General features: G+C 51.2%; 1 protein-coding gene across 4 annotated transcripts in view; it reads right to left on the bottom strand.

Annotated features, from left to right (window-relative positions):
- Positions 1 to 21283, bottom strand: part of PCSK7 (proprotein convertase subtilisin/kexin type 7) — a 27146-nt gene extending 5863 nt beyond the window's left edge. For 2 of the 4 annotated variants that reach the window (XM_003910744.5, XM_017948983.2), the window contains exons 1-12: positions 20692 to 21283; positions 19018 to 19137; positions 18045 to 18524; positions 16892 to 17026; positions 15830 to 15995; positions 14581 to 14671; positions 13359 to 13413; positions 12738 to 12876; positions 11770 to 11870; positions 8151 to 8318; positions 7619 to 7726; positions 7029 to 7131 (exon numbers count right to left, since the gene is read on the bottom strand). In XM_003910744.5, coding sequence (XP_003910793.2) covers positions 7029 to 7131; positions 7619 to 7726; positions 8151 to 8318; positions 11770 to 11870; positions 12738 to 12876; positions 13359 to 13413; positions 14581 to 14671; positions 15830 to 15995; positions 16892 to 17026; positions 18045 to 18512 — 1534 coding nt within the window. In that variant the 5' untranslated portion in view covers positions 18513 to 18524; positions 19018 to 19137; positions 20692 to 21283. Of the gene's footprint in view, positions 1 to 7028; positions 7132 to 7618; positions 7727 to 8150; positions 8319 to 11769; positions 11871 to 12737; positions 12877 to 13358; positions 13414 to 14580; positions 14672 to 15829; positions 15996 to 16891; positions 17027 to 18013; positions 18525 to 19017; positions 19138 to 19789; positions 20672 to 20691 lie in introns of those variants that run through there. The other 2 variants (XM_021926586.2, XM_021926587.2) reach the window with 2 other exon arrangements.

The raw sequence follows: 21283 nt of genomic DNA, 5'->3' as shown, positions 1-21283 counted from the left end.
GCCTGGGTAACAGAGTGAGATCCTGTCTCCAAAAAAAAAAAAAAAATTACTCCAATATGCAAGGCAGAGTGCAATGCCTTCATTTTACAGACACAGTAGCTCAGAGGGGTACTGAAAGTAGGGACTGGATAACCTAGGGTGGGAAGGGCTTTAAAGATTTTTGTTTTAAATAAGCAACTAAGAGCTACTATAGATGACTGAGCAAGGACAGGGGTTTTTGTTTGTTTGTTTGTTTTTTGAGACGGAGTCTAGCTCTGTCACCTGGGCTGGAGTGCAGTGGCTAGATCCTTGGCTCGCTGCAACCTCTGCCTCCTGGGTTCAAGTGAGTCTCCTGCCTCAGCCTCCCAAGTAGCTGGGATTACAGGCGCATGACACCATGCCCAGTTAATTTTTTGTAGTTTTCGTAGAGATGGGGTTTCACTGTGTTGGCCAGGCTGGTCTCGAACTCCTGACCTCAGGTGATCCACCTGCCTTGGCCTCCCAAAGTGCTGGGATTACAGGCACGAGCCACCATGCCCAGCCTCATTTTCTATAATTCCATCTGTCACCTTTTCAAAGCCAACGTCCCGTTTCTTTGAAAACAACCTCTCCCTTCCACTTTCCCCACTCTCTTCTTGACCCCCTCATTTTCCCACAACCCCTCAAGTTCCTTTCTCCTAACTGGCTGAGATTCCACGGCTCATCCAACATGTGTGTTTACATTCTCAAGCTCCCTTCGCTTTCTGTCCTTTCACAGCAATGTTTGACAAAAGTCAAACACTGGCTCAGCCTGATTATCCATCTTCTTGGCTGGACCTTTTTACTAGCACCTTTCCTACTACAAATGAAAAACAAACCCTTTCTCAACTCTTCACTTTCTTCCACCTACCACTGTTAAGAGCATGGGCTCTGGAGCCACCGGGCTTGGGTTCTAATCCCAGCTCTGCCACTTACTAGCTGGGAGAACTGTTTCCTCATCTGTAAAATGGGGCCAGTAACAGTACCTACTTCATAGGGTTGAGACAAGGATTAAATAGTTAATATACCTAACGCGTTCAGAATGGTACCTAGCTAATGTTAAGGCTACATATGCGTTAGACATTATTTATTTTCCTTTATTGTCAAAATTCTTGAGAAAACTGTTTAGATTCACTATGGCTACTTCTTACCTTCCCAATTGTCCCTGACATTTTTTTTCTATCAAAATAGTATGCAAGAATTTAAATGTACGTTGGCGCTAGCGTGCTTATAATGAAAAAACCAATTCCCTACCACCTGGGAGCTACTCCCCAGAGGCAAACTTTTTAAAATGGTTTTTAATTGTTTTCTTCTGGGATCTACTTTCGTGTTTCTAAACAGTAAGTGTTATGGATATTTCATGGCTTATCAATTTGAGACATTATGTATTGACTTTCAATTATGGCAGATGAGAATTTAACAAATCATGCCCACACCTTTTCCCCAATTGTCTTCACAAAATAATGACATTACAGTTTTTTTTTTTTTTTTTTTTTTTTTTTTTTTTTTAGACAGAGTCTTGCTTTGTCGCCAGACTGCAGTGCAGTGGTATGATCTCAGCTCACGGCAACCTCTGCCTCCCAGGCTCAAGCCATACCCCCACCTCAGCCTCCCTAGTAGCTGGGAACTGTAAGTGTGCACCACCATGCCCAGCTAATTTCTGTATTTTTTTGCAGAGACAAGGTTTTGCCATGTTGGCGAGGCTGGTCTCGAACTCATGAGCTCAAGCGATCTGCCTGCCTCAGCCTCCCAAAGTGCTGGGATTAGAGGCATAAGCCACCGTGCCCGGCCACCAGTTTCTTTGAGAAGCCTTCCCTTTCTTCCCTAGCAGCAGGAGACATCTCTGCTGTGCTCTCAAAGCACCTGTGTTGTCCCTGTTGCAGTGCCTACAACACTGCACTATGCCTGTAAACCTGGCTGTCTTCCCTACCAGGTTGGGAGCTTGTTGAAGGCAGGAACAGTGTCTTATCCCTAAGTCTCTAGAACTTAATACAGTGCCTGGGATGAAGTAGGCCTTGAGTATTAGTAGAATGAATAAGTCGATTGAGAGATATTTCACAGAAAAAAACAAAAAGATTAAATTGCAAGGGAAAGGGTTGGGGAAGACCTGGGGAGAGGTGAGGGATATAAAGGGATGAAAAACTCTTGAGTTTCAAGTTTGGGGGCCTAGGGAATGGTGATGGCACTGACATAAATGGGAAAATCTTAGAAAGCAAGCCAGCTTTTGAGAGGTGATAGTGAGATCTAAAATTTTGTACATGGTAAGTGTAATGCATTGATGCAACATCAACAGCACACAGTGATTTAGGAACAGAAAGATGATGGAAAATATTCATGCCATAGTTAGAGGAGAGCAGTGATGTGGCAGAGAAGGGGCTTACAGGAGAGAAATGACATGTTATGGAACAGAATAGAATCCCAAAAGGAAAAGAATCCCAAAAGGAGTGCTTGTCTGTGTTCGCAGTGTACATAGTGACATGCTACATCCATTTACTTTTTAGTGTGGATGGGGACTTGGGTGGCAGTGCAGATGAGTACACTAGTACTCTCTCTACCAGAATTAAATGAGTCAATGCATTAAATGAGCTAATGCCGAGAACACTGCTTGGCACATAAAAAGCATCTTATTATTTGGCCTTTGGTAAATTGGAATGTTTTTCTTTTTTTTTTTTTTTTGAGATGGAGTCTTGCTCTGTCACCCAGGCTGGAGTGCAGTGACATGATCTCAGCTCACTGCAAGCTCCGCCTCCCGGGTTCACGCCATTCTCCTGCCTCAGCCTCCTGAGTAGCTGGGACTAGAGGTGCCCATCACCACGCCCGGCTAATTTTTTGTATTTTTAGTAGAGACGGGGTTTCACTGTGTTAGTCAGGATGGTCTCGATTTGCTGACCTCGTGATCTGCCCACCTCAGCTTCCCAAAGTGCTGCAATTACATGCGTGAGCCACCGTGCCTGGACTATTTGCCCATAATCTTATGGAAGCTATGCTCTAGTTTCTAATCCTTTCCACTGGTGAAGGATCAGAATAAGACATTTAGGTTGAGGACTCATTTGTGGAGAAGTGGTAGCTAAGGTCATAAACACAGCTGCACTGTCGAGGAGGAGGATGCAGAGTGAGGAAAGGGTCAGGAAACAAGCCTTAGAAGACGCTCACAGTTCAGGAGTACAAAACAAGTACCTCAGGCAGAGACGGCAGAGGAGAGCTATGCAGCCAAGAAGGCCACAGAAGCTACAGGAGGAGAGAGGTTGCAACAAAGTCCTCATTGATAGGGTCAGAGTGACAAGAATATTAAAAGGATGAACCCTGAACCAATCCCTAAACCGGTGAGGAAAGGGGCACTATGGGTAAGAAAGCAAGTCTTCAGTGGCAGAGGGAGTGTGTGAGAATGGAGAGAAATTGCTTCAGTTCATGCATTTGAAAAGTTTCCTGGCTGGAGGCGGCAGGGACTTGCATTTGAAGGCAGAAGGGAAGAATCAGCCGAGAGGGAAATGTTGGTTAGAGAGGGAAGACCTGGAGAGGAGAAGAAACAGGATTCACTGCACAGGCAGAGGCTTAGCCAGTATCCTCAAGACTGCAACAACAACAAAAGGAGAGATGCTAGTGGGAGTTCAGGCACCTTCTCATCACAGACTGAGCCCCACTCTCCCTCCTACCCTCAGGTAGAGACTTCACCTCCTGTCAGTGGGGAGAGATAAAGATCTGTCTTGCTTTTTAGCAGCACTTCTCAATATGGCAGCCCATAGCCACACATGACTATCTAAATTAAAATGAAGTATAATAAAACTAAAATTTAGCTCCTTAGTCATATTAGCCTTATTATTATTATTATTTGAGATGGAGTCTTACTCTGTCATCCAGGCTGGAATGCAATGGCGCAATCTTAGCTCACTGCAACCTCTGCCTCCCAGGTTCAAGCGATTCCCCTGCCTCACCCTCTTGAATAGCTGGGACTACAGGCATGTGCCACCATGCCTGGCTAATTGTTTGTTTTTTTTTTGAGACAGAGTCTCGCTCTGTTGCCCAGGCTGGAGTGCAGTGGCACGATCTCGGCTCACTGCAAGCTCTGCCTCCCGGGTTCACACCATTCTCCTGACTCAGCCTCCCAAGTAGCTGGGACTGCAGACGCCCATCACCACACCCGGCTAATTTTTTGCATTTTTAGTAAAGACGGGGTTTCATTGTGTTAGCCAGGATGGTCTCGATCTCCTGACCTCGTGAACCACCCGCCTCAGCTTCCCAGAGTGTTGGGATTACAGGCGTGAGCCACCGGGCCCAGCCAATTTTTGTATTTTTTTTTTTTTAATAGAGTTGGGGTTTCACCAGGTTGGCCAGGCCGGTCTTGAACTCCTGACCTCAAGTGATCTGTGCCCCTCTTGGCCTCCCAAAGTGCTGGGAGTATAGGCTGGGTATGAGCTACCGCACCTAGCCTATTATTATTTTTGAGACAAGGTCTTGTTCTGTCACCCAGTATGGAGGGTGCAGTAGTGCAACCATGGCTTACTGCAGCCTTGACATCCTGGGCTCAAGCAATCCTTCTGCCTCAGCCTCCCAGGAGGCATGCACCACCACACCCAGCTAATTTTATTTTTTGTAGAGATAAGGTCTCACTGTGTTGTTCAGCCTGGTCTTGAACTCATGAGAGTAAACAATGCTCCTGCCTTGTCTTCCCGAAGGGATTACAGGTGTGAGCCACCATGCCTGGCCAACCAGTCATGTTTTAAATGTTCAATAGACTCAGATGGCTAGTGACCACTGAACTGAGCAGCATGGACATAGAACAATTCCATCATTGCAGAAAACTCTTTGGGACAATGCTACTCTAGAGTCTTAGAGGTATTTCACCTCCTCTTCTATCTCAGGGATGTTCAGCTCCCTCTGCTTTATAAAAAGTTCACTCTCCAGCCCCCAGACACTGAATCAACCAGGTCCTGGTGGAAAACAACTATAACTTGGCTGCCAATGGGGTTAACTGACTGCCTGGGACTGAGCTGCTCAACTCTTTTTTTTTTTTTTTTTTTTTTTTGAGAAGGAGTCTCACTCTGTCACCCAGGCTGGAGTACAGTGGCGCAATCTCGCTATCTCAGCTCACTGCAACCTCCGCCTCCCGGGTTCAAGTGATTCTCCTGCCTCAGCCTCCTGAGTAGCTGGGATTACAGGCACCCGCCACCACACCCAGCTAATTTTGTATTTTTAGTGGAGATGGGGTTTCACCATGTTGGTCAGGCTGGTCTCAAACTCCTGACCTCAGGTGATCCGCCCACCTCGGCCTCCCAAAGTTTCCAAAGTGCTAGGATTACAGGCATGAGTCCGGGTACCTGGCTTAACTCTCATTTTAACTGGACTTATTTCCTTCAACCTCCAAGCAAGCCCACAAACTTATTCGTTCTGTTTTGTCTGCTCAGAGGAAAATGTGGTCGTGTTGGAGGAGAAGACAACTTCACTGGCTCTGAAAAGCCAATGAAAATAGTACTTTGCACAAAGTTGTGAATAACTCTGCATGTCAAAATTACTCAAGGCAAAAAAAAAAAAAAAAATCCCCCAGGGAGCTGGGGGGAGGGAAAACTCTAGTAAAACTTTTGCTTGCTGCCCTTCCAATAGGTAAAGGGCTCCATTAGCCAAACTCCCTAAATTTTTCCCTCCCTTCTCTTAATCCTGCTTTCTCCACTAGGCCACCTCCCACTCTTCTCCACCCAGGCAATCTGCCCTTCTTTCTCTTACTTTTTAGTGACAAGCAAGCAGTTGCCAGATGCCTCAATGCCTAGGGTAGACATTCCGTGGCAACGTCCCCTGGTCAGCTGGAAGCAGAGGATGACGAAGCTGGGGAGAACATATTACTCTCTGAAGTCACTGCCCTCATTTGACAGATGCGACGGGAAATAGCCGTGGATGGAAGGTGCAGTTGAAGGCACACTATCTCTAAGACACGCAAGCGCAAAGCCAGGGGGTTCCAAACGAACTGCATTCCTGGAAATGTGTCTGAACTTCTCTGACTTGGCTGATGCCTTATGCCCTTTCCAAGATAACATTCCTTTTACGGGAAATGAAGTGACTGGCCTGGGGTTTCATTCCACGTGGAGGGAAATTGGGCAAGTGCTGGACGTGGTTAGGAGAGAGGAAACTCAATTCTTCTCAGTGAAACCTCCACCCGAGGGAAGCTACCCCTCAGCCTCCCTTCTGAGTAACCTTCTCTGGCCATCCCTTCTCCTGCCATGGCTCTCGATTGATCACTAGGAGGACAGAAAAAGTGAAGACAGTTCTGGTTTGGGCACCAGGCATAGCATGCTTCCTCTGCAAAAAGTAGCGAATGACTCACGGAAAAAGAATCCCCCAAGGAGCTGGGGGCAGGGAAAACGCTGGCAAATGTGCAGACAGGGCATCCTCTAGCACAAGCATCCTGATCCAGCCACACTCTCCTCTAGCGAGGGCGTCCGCCTCTTCGCTCAACATAAAACCAGGTCGCTGGCTTAGAGGATACACCCTCTTCAGACAGTCCTGGTTCACCCTGGGCACCACGGAGGCGGAGGCAGAGGATGGGTCACTAAAGCCTAGGAGACTTCTACAGACCCTCTGTCCATCCCCAGCAGACCGCATCTGACTCTATTAGGTAAGCCTAAGAATCAAAGGAAGAAATGCCAAACTCCTTTACTTCATCCGGACACCAAAGGACTGACCAGAGTTCTCTGGCAAGATCTTAGCATGGAAGTCACAGGAACTTCTCTGAGCTCTTGCCCCGGTCTCGCCTCACTTCCCCAAGCCCTAGTCCCATGCCTCCCACCCGCCTTCCTCCTCAGTTGCTCTGCTGCTCCTTTTCACTACTAGGAACCCAGGAGAAAGGTCTTGTTTAAGCAGCCGGGGCAGCCAACTCAGAAGCAGTAACATGTCCTAAAATGGTCAAAGAAAACTCCACAGGTTTGGCTGGAGCTCAGCTCCGAAAGGGGGTAGAATCTGGCAGGGAGGACGAGTTTAACTTCCTTGTCACCCAGCCCCAAACCTCAGGCCTAAGATTAACCCACTTTGTGCTGATTACTTACCATTCCACAGAACCTCCAGGGAACGGGGGGACTGCGGAATCGCCTTGTTTTCTTTTAACATGGGACTGACGTAGGATGCTAAGTAAGGGACAGATGTCCAGATCTATGAAAGGAAAGGAGGAGATGGCAAATCAACAAACAAGAATGATCACACCCACATTCTCACAAACACACACGCCCTTGTCAATACGATCTTGAAGGTTTAGCTGTCTTTATTTTTCCACTCATCACCTTCCTTTAGCCCTCGGCTCCTTCTTGCTCGCTGGAATGCTATGTATAGCCCCTAGTTAAGGAACCAGAGGAAATGGCTGTGTCCAGGGTGGAGGAGGGGAACCAGAGCATCCTGAGTCCCATGCATACTCAGGTCCCATTTACTCTATTAGTAGTTTGGAAACTTCAGTGATAGCACTGAGCCTGCTTTCTCATTTGTAAAATGGGTATCAGCTGGGATGAGGGTTGAAGTGGTTAAATCAATGAACTGAACGAATATTTACTAGGCACCTATGATATCCCAGGCAACGTTTGGGGCATTCAGCCCCGACCCTTGGTCCCTCCACACAGGGCACCCTGCCCTGCCAACACCTGTTCACCTTGGCTGCATTCACGAGCCTCCAAGCATTGAGCAGGCCGAAACCGTGCTGGTGGCTATGGCTGAAGCCTGCCTCGTTGGTGACCCACTCCGCACGGCGATCCTCGTACTGAAAGGACAGAGGTCCTGGTTAGTCTCTTGCATTGCCAGTGTAGTCTCAACAATCTAACTCTGGTTTCCCTGCTTGCTCTGCCGGCTGATCCCGTCCATGCTCTCTCACTGTGGCTACTGGGAATGGATTCCCCAAGGGAAGCTGGGACAAAAGGTCAAAGCCCATGATGTCACCACCCCAGTGGCTTGCTTCCAGAGAGGGGCCAGGAGGCACAGCCAGAGCTCTCCTTTGCAGATAAAATGAGTTTAGGCCTGTGGTCTTTGTGGGGTCCCCACACCTGTTCTTTACATATGCCACTCTGAAAGGGACTCTGAAAGAGACTTAGTATCTAACATTGGGACATTGAGAATCTAAAGCCACTGGACAGCCAAACTCTGGAGCAGCCTGGACCAGGCCACTTGTCTACCTGCTGGTATCTCACCCGGGTGGCGGTGAAGACAATGATGTGCTGGACGTCACGCCACGTGAGGCAGGGCCGCACCTGCAGCATTAAGGCTATCATGCCAGCTGCCAGAGGCGCTGCAGCTGAGGTCCCCGTGTGGCCCTCAGTGCAGCCAGTGCCCTTCTGAAGGTCCCAGTCAGTGGTCACCTGGAAGTAGAATGGGAAAAGGAAGCGGGTTAGAGACTGAGTTTAAGCTGGGGACAGTGGTGCGCACCTAGAGTGCCAGCTACTTGGGAGGCCCAGGCAGGAGGATTGCTTGAGCACTGGAGTTCAAGGTTATAGTGAGCTCTGACTGTGCCACTGCACTCCAGCCTAGGTGACTGAGTGAGAACCCATCTCTAAAAAATAAAAAAATAATAATTTTTAAAAAAGAAGCTAGAGACTGTGTTCAAAGTTGTTATGGGGGGAAGGTACAGGGCTGGTCCTCAGAACAGGTCTCTCAGGTGGACCCTTCCCTTGCTACAGCTGAATCTTTGACTAGAGAGGGACCCAGTAGTAGGGCAGGTCCTGGCCTCCTAGCAGAATGTCTGGAGAACAGAGACAAAGATAATAAAAGTTACTTTTGAGGGTGTGATTGTTGGGAAAAGGAGGTAGAGATAGGCAAGGGCTCCCATCCAGTGCAGATAAGGGTTTCCCAACTCTTTTCTTTTTTTTTTTTCCCTTGAGACAGGGTCTCCCTTTGTCACCCAGGCTGGAGTACAGTGGTAAGATCATAGCTCACTGCAGCCTTGAACTCCTGGGTTCCAGCGAGCCTCCTGCTTCAGCTTCGCAGGTAGCTGGGACTACAGGCGTGTACCACTGCACCCCACTAATATTTTTATTTTCTGTAGAAACAGCATCTCGCTATGTTGCCCAGGCTGGTCTCGAACTCTTGGCCTCAAGCAATCTTCCTGCCTTGACCTCCCAAAGTGTTGGGATTATAGGCATGAGCCACTATGGGGGGGGCCTCCCGATTTTTGCTCCTAATATTCTTGCTCCCATTCCTAAATTCTCTATCCCATCTCCCAACTCCAAACCCTTCAACCCCCACAACCAAGCTAGACAGAGGAAGTGGCCAGGGGAGCTACTGGGCCCAGCTGGAGCTGGGACAACACTGATGGCACTATTCGAGGAAATCCAGTTTGGCATCTCCATGACAGGGGCTGGAATGATGTCGGCATGAACACGGGGAGTATGTTCCAGCAAGAAGACTGTGTCCTTGCCCACCCCAGAGCCCTGCATGGACTCAGTGTCTATAAGGCCCGCCTGCCCGGCTCTACAGCTCTCAATAGGACAAGCTGCCTCACTGCTCTGGGCCAGATGCCATGAAACCCCTTCTCTCCGTGTGGTTCTGAGGTGGGGAGTGAGAATGGGGCAAGGGGAGGCAGTGTCTGCCTGGCATCAAGCTCTTTTGGGGCTGTCATCAACTTTGGAGCCTCAGAGGGTTTAGCTGAGGCGGGCCCTGCCTAAATCTGCTCCACTCCATAGCACTTGGATCTTTGGCCCATGGTGTCAGTGCTAACACCAGAGAATTTCTTTCTTCTAAACTTCTCTTCTGGGTCAGATACCAGGGTGGCGACTTCTGCCAAGAGCTGCCCTTTCTCCACTGTACTCACTGCTTCCCTCCCAGCTGTTAGAGCAGCTGCCAAGAGATGTAATTTTCACCCAGCCATGGCGCACTCCCAGAAAAAAAGGGAAAAGCACTCTCCAAGTGGTAGTCTCAATGAGAGTGGGAGCCTGGTTTATGCAAGGGAGCGGGTTGATTTTTTTCCCTGTTAAGGAAACAGCCTTGCAGTGATAGTCTGAAGTGCGGCTGTGAAGCCCACGAACTTGCCTGTGGTGGCAGGAGCCACAGGCAGGCATTGAAAAGTCCAGAGAAGCTTCGCTTCCCTAGGGAGCCAAATGGTGGGAAGCATATGCCCCCAGCCTCTGCCCTCAGAAAGACAGCTCCACCCAGCTGCCCTGGTCATTGACTAGAAACTGGCAACAAGGAGTTTCCATGGCAAGGACATTCCAAAGATGGGAACTCTGCTAAACACACTGTCTTTTCATTTCTGGGCAAATTACAGTTCAGATGGAAGAGGGTGGTGAGGGTGAGAAGCTGAGGTGAGTTAAGATGAGAAAGGCCAGGTACAGCAGAACAAGAGTGACATTATGTTGTAGAACCTTCTCAGGTCCCTGGCCTGAGCAGGGTGAGCTGGCTTCCCTAGAGTTCTGCCAGAGGGTGGAGCGTGGTATGTTCCTGTTCTTCCTCCTAACCCAGCCTGGCCTGCAGTGGGTGCCCTCTGTGCACACAGCCCAACCTCTCTTCCCTCTCTAGTCCACTCCCTTTTCTCTTCTCCCTGGGGCTAGTGGGAGGCGGTAGTAGGGGTCAACTGGCACAGAGCCTTGGAACATTGTGTTGACCAGAAGTCATTTATTGGCATAACAAAATTTTAGTTTTGGAAAATAAATTGGACCCAGCAGGAAGACAAAGCAGTCTAGTTCCCAATGGCCCCAGAGAGACCTCCCCACTCAGCCACTGGAGAAATCTGACACCACCTAGCTCCAGCCCAGCTCCTGCCTAAAGCCTCCTACGCCCACATTACATGGTTGTGGGCAACAGGGACAGGCAGGGAGCTCTAGGATAATGGTCTAGAGGCCTGGCTTAAACCTGCTGGGATGACGCTAAGCCCAGTTGGGTGTAGGTGATCATCTTCAAATTCTTTAAATGGGTTCCACAGGTTAGAGAACCTCCACGACCCTGCTCCAATCTCATTTGCTATGGCTCCAGTTTTAGCTCCAGAGAAAGAGCTCTCTCTGGTGTTGACATGAGACACTCCCCAACTCCTCTTCCCACCCATCCCATAAAAACCACCACCGGACTAGCATTACTCCTGAAGACGCACATGACCAGAACTCAGGATTTACCTAAGGGCTGAAGGGCAATGGAATGATGAGTTTTTTTTAAGTCCACAGAAATTAGCAAAAGCTCAAATTTTACCAAAGGAAGACATTGCAAAGAAGTTGTTTGTGCATTTCCTTGAGTGTGAAAAAGGTGTTTAATCCATGTGACACTTAGTTTTTTTCTTCTGAGAAGGAGTCTTGTTCTGTCAGCCAGGCTGGAGTACAGTGGTGCGATCTTGGCTCACTGTAACCGCCTCCTTGTTTCAAGTGGTTCTCCTGCCTCAGCCTCCCGAGTAGCTGGGATCACAGGCACACACCACCACACCTGGCTAATTTTTGTATTTTTAGTAGAGACAGGGTTTCGCCATGTTGGCCAGCTGGTCTTGAACTCCTGACCTCAAGTGATCCACCCGCCTCAGCCTCCCAAATTGCTGGGATTACAGGAGTGAGCCACCGTGTTTGGCCCCATGTGACACTTAGTTTCACATGGGGAACAGTGTGTATATTTGTCCTAAATCCAAATTTCTAAGATAAAAGCATTCCCAAGAAGTATTCAGAGTCCCCGGGTCTGCTCCTTCAAGGGTGGCATGCCTTAAGAGATCCAGCTCTGTGGGGGAAGAGGAGCCTGAGTGTTGGGGCCGGGAAGCAGGGAACAGTAAGAAGCACTGTGACGCCCGAGACGTGAAGTCTTGTGGGAAAGGGGCAGGCCATGGAGGGCCCGGGAGGCACTCACAATGCTCCGAAGCATCTTGTCCCCACCACTGAAGGTGACTGCCAGCATGGAGGCACATTCTTCTGCATAGAAAGGCATGTGTCCCTCCTCATCCACAGCTCCTGGGGACAGAGGAGGGAAATGAGAGCTGAGATGAAGAGGGGATCCTGTGGCAGGGGCTTGCTAATGTCAGTTATCTTGGAGTTATCATCCTGGAGGGCTGTCCTGAGTTTGAAACATGATCTGAGCAGTCCACATCCCTCAGAGTGGTCCTGATCCTCTTCTAAACAGGCAGTCTCAAGTGGCAGAGGGCATTCTGTGCCGCAATACCATTCTTTCAACAGGCTCTGGGGTACAACTGGAAGCCTTCTACCTTTATACCCACTTATTCATTCACATGCTCACTGTTTTCAACATTCATTACCCATCTACTGTGGGTCACACCCTGTGCCAGGCATCAGGGCCATATGGAAAAGGCCGCAGTCCTGGTCTCAAGGAGCCTAGAGTCAGGTAGAAGTCAGGTAAGGAAATAAACGCAGTTGGGGTGGCAAATGCTAACTGGGAGCACAGGCAAAGGGCACTTAATTTAGGCCCGTGGGCAGTCAGGGGAGGCCTCCAGCAGGTGGAAGGTGGCCCACAGAAAGACAGGCCACAGCAGAGGCCTAACCAGCTGTGGTGGGGTGGAGGCAGCTTGGTGATCTCCAGATGATGGCTTGAAGGTGTTCCCAGGGTATGTTGACATCTAAGGAAGTCCCAAGGTCCTCTGCAAGCAAGGCTAGTCCTATCTGAGCCCAAAGAGATTATTGTGCTCACACAATAACCTAACCTAACCCTAACCCTCACCCTCACCCTAACCCTCACCCTCACCCTCACCCTCACCCTCACCCTCACCCTAACCCTTAGACACACACAGAAGCTGGGACAAGACGTGTGATACCCTAAGCATCCGGTGACACACACACAGGAGCACAGAAACACTGGGAGGCTACCTATGGTGACCGTGTAGATGGAGTTGGCGTAGCCATCGTAGTTGCAGTTGTCGTTGTGTTGGCCTCCATTGCCACTGGCTACCACAAAGATACTCCCAAAGCCCTGGCGACCAGCAATCACTCCGTGTTGTAGGGCAGCCTGAGGAGCCAAAACATCAGGGTGTCAGTTGAGGAACCCACAGAAAGACCTCCACCTACTACATCAGTCACCCTCTCCATCCCTTCTAGAAACAAAAGGAAAAAAGTTCAAAGGGCACTGGGATGGGGAAAAGACTGGAAGATGGACCCTGGATGTGAGGAGGGAGCTAGGAGTTGGCCCAGGATGTGGGGCAGCTGTGAGTTGAATGATGACTGATGGACACCCTCCACTTTGGAGGACAGGGTGGGGCCGGGCATGGGAGCTGAGGACAAGATGAAAGGGAGACAATCTCAAAGTACTGTTCCCTTTCCCTCTCTAGCAACAAAAGTCCCCCAGGCTTCCTGCCCCGACGTTCGGTGTTCTCTTCCTGAAAGGAGACTGCGCATGGAGATGGAGTGGGAAGATGGGTCAGCTTGCAGCAGGTCTTCTGGGACTGAATGAAGAATGCATCCTGTCTCTTAGTCTCTGTGCAGGCCAGTTACCTTTCCAAGCTGATGGGGGCCATCCACTGTCTTCCCATCATCATCTGGTCCCCAGCTGTTGAGAAATAAATACCTAGAGGGGACAGCCAGAGCCAGGCTATGGCTACCCACCCAGCGCCTCCCAGTCTCGGCTGGCTACCCTTTGACCTGCGGCTCTTAACTCCTCCCCAGGGTTCCACTTAAAGGCTTCTGTGATTAAAAGGCACAGGGTTCAAAGGTCCATCCCCTCTCCAACGTAGAAAGCAGAAGTGTGCTAAGGCTCTTCTTTTCCTTGTGAATGTCCCCATAGCCCATAGTGGCAGAGAGGGACAGAGGTCACTCATCTCCTGATCTAGGGATCAGAGACATGTAGATTTTTTTTTTTTTTTTTCCTGAGACGGAGTCTTGCTCTGTCGCCCAGGCTGAAGTGCAGTGGCACGATTTTGGCTCACTGCCACCTCCGCCTCCCAGGTTCAAGCGATTCTCCTGCCTCAGCCTCTGGAATAGCTGGGATTACACGTGCCTGCCACCACGCCTGGCTAATTTTTGTATTTTTAGTAGAGACGGGGTTTCACCATGTTGGTCAGGCTGGTCTTGAACTCCTGATCTCAAGCAATCCACCCGCCTCAGCCTCCCAAAGTGCTGGGATTACAGGCGTGAGCCACCGCGCCTGGCCCAACTCGTGGGGTAGAAGGCAGAGCACCCATGAACTTCTGTGGAAGCTCCTGGTTATCAGGCTGAGGAGTTCTCTATTCTGTCTCTATCAGGAAGTGTACCCTGTGGATGATGTCATGGATTTAAGGGAGGTATGCTGGGGGAGGAAGAGGTGCCATCAATGCTATGGGGGCCCCCAACCCCATTTCCTTCTTGTCCAGTCTGGCACAGCCATGCCCTGAAGGTGCAGTGCATTGACGTGGGGTGGGGGATTGGTGTTGGGCATTCAGCTGGCCTGTGGTTGGAGAGGAAAGCCCGCTTTCTTGCAGAGGCCTTAGGAGTTTAGAAAACAAATAAATGTGCACAGGCCAGGGCTTCTCATGTGGCAACCTGATTACGGCGGTGGCAGGGGCTTAAGGTTGAGAGCCCAGTGGCTGGGAATCTAGAGAAATGAAGGCAATGGATGTATTAGCTGAACCCAACGAGGAGATCCCTGCTCTGGCTGAGTCAGCCCACTTGGTTGGGCTTTCATTGGCAGATTTGTCCCAGGTGCTCCAGACTCTTGCTCTCATGTGCAGCTCTGCCTCACCTGCAGCTGTAGATGTCATTGATCTGATAGTGCTTGTTGAACGCCACTGCCTCCATGCTGTCTGTGAGAGGTCCATCCAGTACCCGGATACCTAGGCAATGAAGGCCACAGCAGCTCCTCACTAATGCTGGTCTCCTAGCTGGGGAACTGGGAGGTGGGGAGCCATATGTGGGAGATTTATTTTTCCCTACATGCTGTTTGTACATTTTGCAATTTTTTTTTTTTTTTTTTTTTTTTTCTTGAGACAAAGTTTCACTCTGTCGCCCAGACTGGAGTGCAGTGGCATGATCTCGGCTCACTGCAGCCTCCACCACCTGGGTTCAAGCGATTCTCCTGCTTCAGCCTCCCAAGTAGCTGGGACTACAGGCGCATGCCAGCATGCCCAGCTACGTTTTGTATTTTTAGTAGAGATGGGGTTTCACCATATTGGTCAGGCTGGTCTCAAACTCCTGACCTCAGGTGATCTGCCTGCCTTGGCCTCCCAAAGTGCCGGAATTACAGGTATGATCCCTGTGGCCACCGCGCCCAGCCCATTTTGCATTTTTACACCTTGTATATGTATTACTTGTCCCCCCACCAAAAATATATATAGAGAGAAAGAGACAAAGTCTGGCTCTGTCACCCAGGCTGCAGTGCTGTGGCACTTTCAGAGAAGGGACTTGGACAGGGTTTCTGGCTCCCCCGTAGTCTCATTTATGGAGAGCTACTGCCCTCTGCTGGAGTATAAGAGGAATACAGTTAGTCAATTCAGTCTGTAGGTTCCCAAGCACTCCTAATAAGGAGTTATGGTGAGGGTTTCCCCATTCATTCCCTTCACTTTCGGCCTTAATGGACAGAGGTTGAGTGTGAAAGAACCACAGAACCACCTCCAGGGAGGAATAGGGCTGCTCAGCCCTCCCAAAAGCATAGAGAGCAGCCCATGACCATCAGTGTGACTGGAAGCTGGAGAGCTGGGAAACGCAAGGGCTGCCCCCATAGACGTATCGGATCATAGAGAAGGAACCAACAAGAAGGCACTTTGTAATTTATGGAACTACAAATAGAAAAACATGTTTGAAACACCACTGCACTGAAAAATAAATGAGCTGATATGTCCTACAGACACCTATGATAAACTCACCCTTGCTCTATGCTATGTGTGTCAGCTGGGCTATGGGATAGAGAAGTTTCAGAGTAGGGAGGGGTGCAGGAAATGAAGACTGTGGTCACAGGAGCAGCCTACCAAGGCTAGGCTGGAGGCACGAGTTACCTGCGATGCGGCTCCCATAGGCCACGCCCACGGCACAGAAGCTGTTGTTGGGCACAGCCGCAATCTCTCCTGCACATCGCGTGCCATGGTGGTTGCCATTCTCCACGTCCGGGTGGGGCATGGGGTCAGGGTCATTAGAGTTGAGGTCATAGCTACCCTCAGGGCTCTGAAATATTTCGGAGGTGACATGTGGTCATTCACTGGTTAGAGGGGGGTCAGGTCCTGGGATTCAGGGAGAGAAAGGAAATGGGAGTTTGGGACTCAAAGCTAGGGCAATAAGCTCATTTCTTTGTTTTTGTTTTTGAGATGGAGTCTCACTCTGTTACCCAGGCTGGAGTGCAGTGGCACAATCTCAGCTCACTGCAACCTCTGCCTCCCGGGTTCAAGCAATTCTTCCACCTCAGCCTCTCGAGTAGCTGGGACTACAGGTGAGCACCAACACGCTTGGCTAATTTTTGTATTTTTAGTAGAGACAGGGTTTCACCATCTTGGCCAGGCTGGTCTCAAACTCCTGACCTTGTGACCCGCCCACCTTGGCTTCCCAAAGTGCTGGGATTACAGGCGTGAGCCACCGTGCCCGGACCCAATAAGCCCATTTCTATCTGCAAACCACACTGGCTAAAAGATATGAGCAAAGGACACTGGGGCAAAACTGAGAAGTGCCACAGCTCCCAGCAAACTTCTCTTGCCCATTATGCGAAGGTGCCTACAGCTCCATGGCTTGGGAAACCTGGAATAAAAGGCAGGTAGGGCTCCCTAGAGGCCACGCTTCAGAGAGAGGAAGGTACTCGGATTTCCAACAAGAGGGAAGTTGCCTGCAGGGGCCATTCCTCACTCCTCAGAAAAGGACTAGAACTGGAAGCAGGATTGCTCTCCCTTAGAGTTAGAGCCACCTGCTGTGCCTTGACTACCAGTCTGGAACACTGGCTCGGGAAAAGGAGAGGATGAACCCCATCTCACCTCCCAGGCTCCTTTATTTGGCCCAAAGACCTCTAGAAAAAGGGCCAAGACTGAGGCAACACCAAGAAGGAGGTAAGACGTGGTGGGTGAGGGGCCACTCACATAGTTGGGTGCAATATCCTGGATGGTGTGTTCCACTCCATCATCCACTACCACCACTGTCACCCCTCGCCCAGTCACATTGCGCTCCCACACACCCGTCACGTTGATGTCCCTGCCCGGGCTCCGTCGGTTATTCTGTAAGACAGACAGGGTGGGAATCCAGTGACACACAGCCCAGCCCAGAGGGAGACAAAGTTATAGCTAGCAACCCCTTTTCACCCTTGGCCTCCACCAAAGAGCCAGACAGAGATTGCAGGCCAATAGGTCAGGTGGGAACAGAGCAAAGAAGGGGCAGGTGAGAGCTCTGCCACAGCCTTGGATTCCAGGAAAGTTTGCCATCAGTCATGGGGGATTCGGGGTGAAATGGAGGCTAGGGTGAAGGGTTGGATGACACGCTTCTTTTTTTTTGTTTTTTGAGATGGAGTCTCGCTCTCTCGCCTAGGCTGGAGTGCCGAGGCGTGATCTCAGCTCACTGCAAGCGCCAACTCCCGGATTCACACCATTTGCCCGCCTCAGCCTCCCAAGTAGCTGGGACTACAGGCGCCCGACACCACACCCGGCCAATTTTTTTGTATTTTTAGTAGAGACGGGGTTTCACCGTGTTAGCCAGGATGGTCTTGTTCTCCTGACCTCGTGATCCACCCGCTTCGGCCTCCCAAAGTGCTGGGATTACAGGCGTGAGCCACCTCGCCCGGCCGGATGATACACTTCTTATGACAATGGTAGTATCGTATCACTTATGTCATAGCGTTTACTATGTGTCAGGCACTGTTCCAAGTGCTACACATGTATGCATTCACTTACCCTAACCATAACTCTATGAGGTGGGCACTACTACAGTCTCACTTTACAGATGGGGAAGCTGAGGCACAGAGGTTAAGCAGCTTGCCCAAATGCACATGCTAGTAAGTGGCGCAGCTGGACCTTGAGCCCAGGCAGCCTGGGGGCACCATCTGTGCCCTGAGTACTGCAGAACACCAGCTTCTAGAAGACAATAGGAGGGAGGGAGAGCTGAGGGAAACACCACAGAACCGGGAAATGGTCCCTCAGGCGAAGGATGGAGGCGACTGAAGAGCGATATAGTCAAAGGCCCACTAAAGAACTGGACTGGAACCTACCCACCTGAAACCGCACACTGTAGGACTGGACTCACCAGGTGCCACTGCTGTGGGTACTTGGGGTCATTGAAGTGGACGCTGCGTTTGGCCCGCCTTAGCAGCCTCTGCTCTGAGTGCCAGCGCACAGCTTCATGCCCAGCCAACACAGCCTCCACCTGCTGCCGGATGGCCTCCACCTCCAGAGCCGGCCTGTGCCCAGCAGGCTGGACAAAGAGATAGTGCCCTTGAAGCTCTCCGATGCGTCCAGCATTCACCAGCCCTGCTGCCTGGGCCAAGGCATCCGCCTGCTGCTCCAGAGTCTCTTCCTCCCCGTCACCTTTCAGGCTTTCCAGGTGCACAGCCCAGCTCGGCCCCCCTGGGCCCTGGCCATCAGGCCCACCTGTCCCTGCCAGGCCCATGACCCAGGGAACCAGTAAGAAGAGCCCAGCTAATTCCAGCCAGAGGCAGGTGGGCAGGCCCAGGGGGGCATCCAAGTGTGGCACTTTCTGCCTCCCCTTCGGCATCAGAGCAGCGGACTGCAGACAGAGAAAAAGGATGTGGAAGAGATTAAAGAGTTGGTAACTGCAGGAATCTGAGAGGGAGATGCTGAGCCATCCACGCGTTCCCCCTGGAAGTCCCCAAGCCATGCCTTTTAAATTATGAAACATCTGATCCTCTCTTTCTGTTCACATTTATCCCTGACCAGCAGGGATAAGCCCCCAGGTGGAGTGTGGGCCAGCACTAACGCCAGCGGATGGCCTCCCACAGCAAGACAGCCAATCCTCACGACACCAGCTAATCCAGCAGGGGGTCCGGTTGCCCACAGGCACTGCACCCATCCCCTGTTGCCACCCACGGGGCTCAAAGCACACATCGCTCCCACAAACTACTGGCTGTATTCGTGACTGTTCTTTAGGACAGACAACCTCTTCACCCCTACATTTAGAGGGGACATAAATCTTTCCCTAGCTGCCTCCTCAGTCCAGTTGTCCTCAAGGCTAATTCCCCATAACAGGGCCCCGTGCCCACCTGGACTCTACATGAGGTTGAGCTCCTGGTCTGGCTAACCACGCCACACTCATGTTGTGCAAATGGAGAAAAGGCATCACTTTCACCGTGAGTAGTGTTGACTCAGCAAAGGCTACAGACCTGTGGGGCCCAAGAACAGAAGAAACAGCGTCCCACCAATCCCAGTGCGACCAGCAAAGGTTAGATCAACTCCAGGACCAGGGACCAGAGAAACTTAGTTGTCATTTTCAAAGATCTAAAACTGGTCATAGACTGGCGCAGAACTGGTACGGTGAGGCCAAATCAGTATAACAACCCAGAAACCCCACTTCCTGTGCTATCATGCCACCCTCTTTTCATTTTTTCCCCTAGAGGCCTAGCAAAAAACTGTTACCAAAATGCCTCCCGAAAGAGTAGGTAATAACGTCCTAGAAGTCCAGGTGGTAGTGAACTTCCTGATTTGTCTACCTCAGAAGGATATCAGGGAAAGTGAAAGGAGGGAGGAGGCCGGGGCGAAACAGGGGGAAGCCAGAGAGTGCAAACAAAACAGAACAGGCACCAAGGACAAGCAGGCAACCAGGAGAGAAGGAATGACGAGGGAACCTCACTAAGCAGCTACCCCTGTGCTGAGCTCAGGAGGCTGGCTTCAAGGAAAGGACTCAGGCTCCAGACTGGGCCTCCAATTGCCTGGGTTTGACAGAACCAGGTAATTGGTCTTAGGAGCCCTCAAAGAAAAAAAGAGCCAAGTAAGAACTGGGGGACAGACAAATGGGGTGACAAGACATGTGTGTACCTATGGTGGCTAGGCTTCTTCAAAAGCCTTTGTTCTCCACTGAGTCCACCCTGGGGCAGGGCTTAGTACTCAGACACACACCCAAGCAGTTCTACGTCAAAGCATTCCAGAAAAATGGGAATTTTACTGAAAGACTTCCTGGAAAGGGAAAGGAGAACTTATGCCACCTCTCCTTTCCCTCTACAAATCTTCATACTATATTTCTTCCTCTCTTTTTCTCTTAGGTTTCCAGGTGTATTCCCTCTCAATCCCTCCCTGCCCCGGGAGCCTCAATTCTCCCAAGATATTTAGGTGTCTGCAAACTCTACTAAGTAAACAAACAAACAAACAAACAAAACCCTTGTTAGCCAGACAGTGGCCCCTCTAGGCAGGCTCCTTCAGACTCAGAGGATCCCACCACAGATGTCCGGAAGAAAGAGAAGCACGAGCTCCTTCTGTCTCCCAGTGGCAGAGCAGCATTTTTATCCCCCAGGCTTCTGGGAAAGGAACCTTAAATGCCCTCTGAAAGCAGGTCTCAACCTCTCCCAAGGGCTAGGCCTCTCTTTACAGCTCTTCGTTGACAAGGAAGAAGAGAATGGGCAGCCCAGAGTCCAAGATCCTGCTCCCAAGTGACTGTCCTCGCTGTTCTACACCCGGCTCCTAGAAGCCAGCTTGGGTACAGGATCAGTTTCCCGATTCCCCCTCCATCGGCCTCGATCGCTCCGTGCAATGTGCCCCCTCTCCTCATTAGCACCCACATTATCCTCGAATCCTGGACCCTGGGGCCCCATCTCCCTGGGGTCCCCCACGTCAGGACCTCAGGCACCCTCTGTGCAGCTCCCTCATCCTCAGACGCCGGTTCCTCCCACTTCTGGGCCCCCCTGACTTCCCAGGTCCAGCCCCACACCTAGTTCCCAACTCACCGGCCCGGCCGCAGCTGCCGCCGCCTCCCTGCGGAAACTCGCGGCTTCCCGGGAGCCGGAGGAGCAGTGACAGCAGCATCACTTCCGCCCGCGGCGCAGCCAATCAGCGCGGCGCCTGCGGCCCAGCGACCCCATGGGCCCCAGCAACCGGCGCCCGGGGTCCGGCTCCAGCGGGCGGCCTCCGCAGGCAGGGGCCGTGCGGGCGCTGGGGGCCGAACCCGCGGGCTCCGCCTCCCCGAGTCCTCGGGGCATCTTCCGCATAGTCCCTCTTCAGAAGGTTCTCCTTCATGGCGTCCTCTGTAAAGGGCATTTCTGTTCCGACCTTTAAAATCCCCTAGTTGCTTTTCTCCCTCTGACCGCCATGGCCCCGACTGTCCCTGTAATCTTTCCAGAGGGGATCCTGCCCCGCCAGGTCGCCTTCCTTCTCGCAGTCGGCTCTCCCTTCTTCCCTGCGCCCCGGGAGAGTCCACCTGTATTTCAGGGGTCTCCTGCAGCATCCCCGTGCCCCGGCGGCGCCAGCTCTCGCCGCCAGAGGGCGCCGTCGGGGGCGGCGCGGCGCCACCGCGGCCTCTCCTCTCGCGGCCGGAGGCTC

Source organism: Papio anubis, chromosome 12 (genome assembly GCF_008728515.1).
Source record: "Papio anubis isolate 15944 chromosome 12, Panubis1.0, whole genome shotgun sequence".
NCBI classification, from domain to species: domain Eukaryota; kingdom Metazoa; phylum Chordata; class Mammalia; order Primates; family Cercopithecidae; genus Papio; species Papio anubis.
Note: the sequence above shows the minus strand (reverse complement) of the source record. Positions and strands in the feature narration are given on the sequence as shown.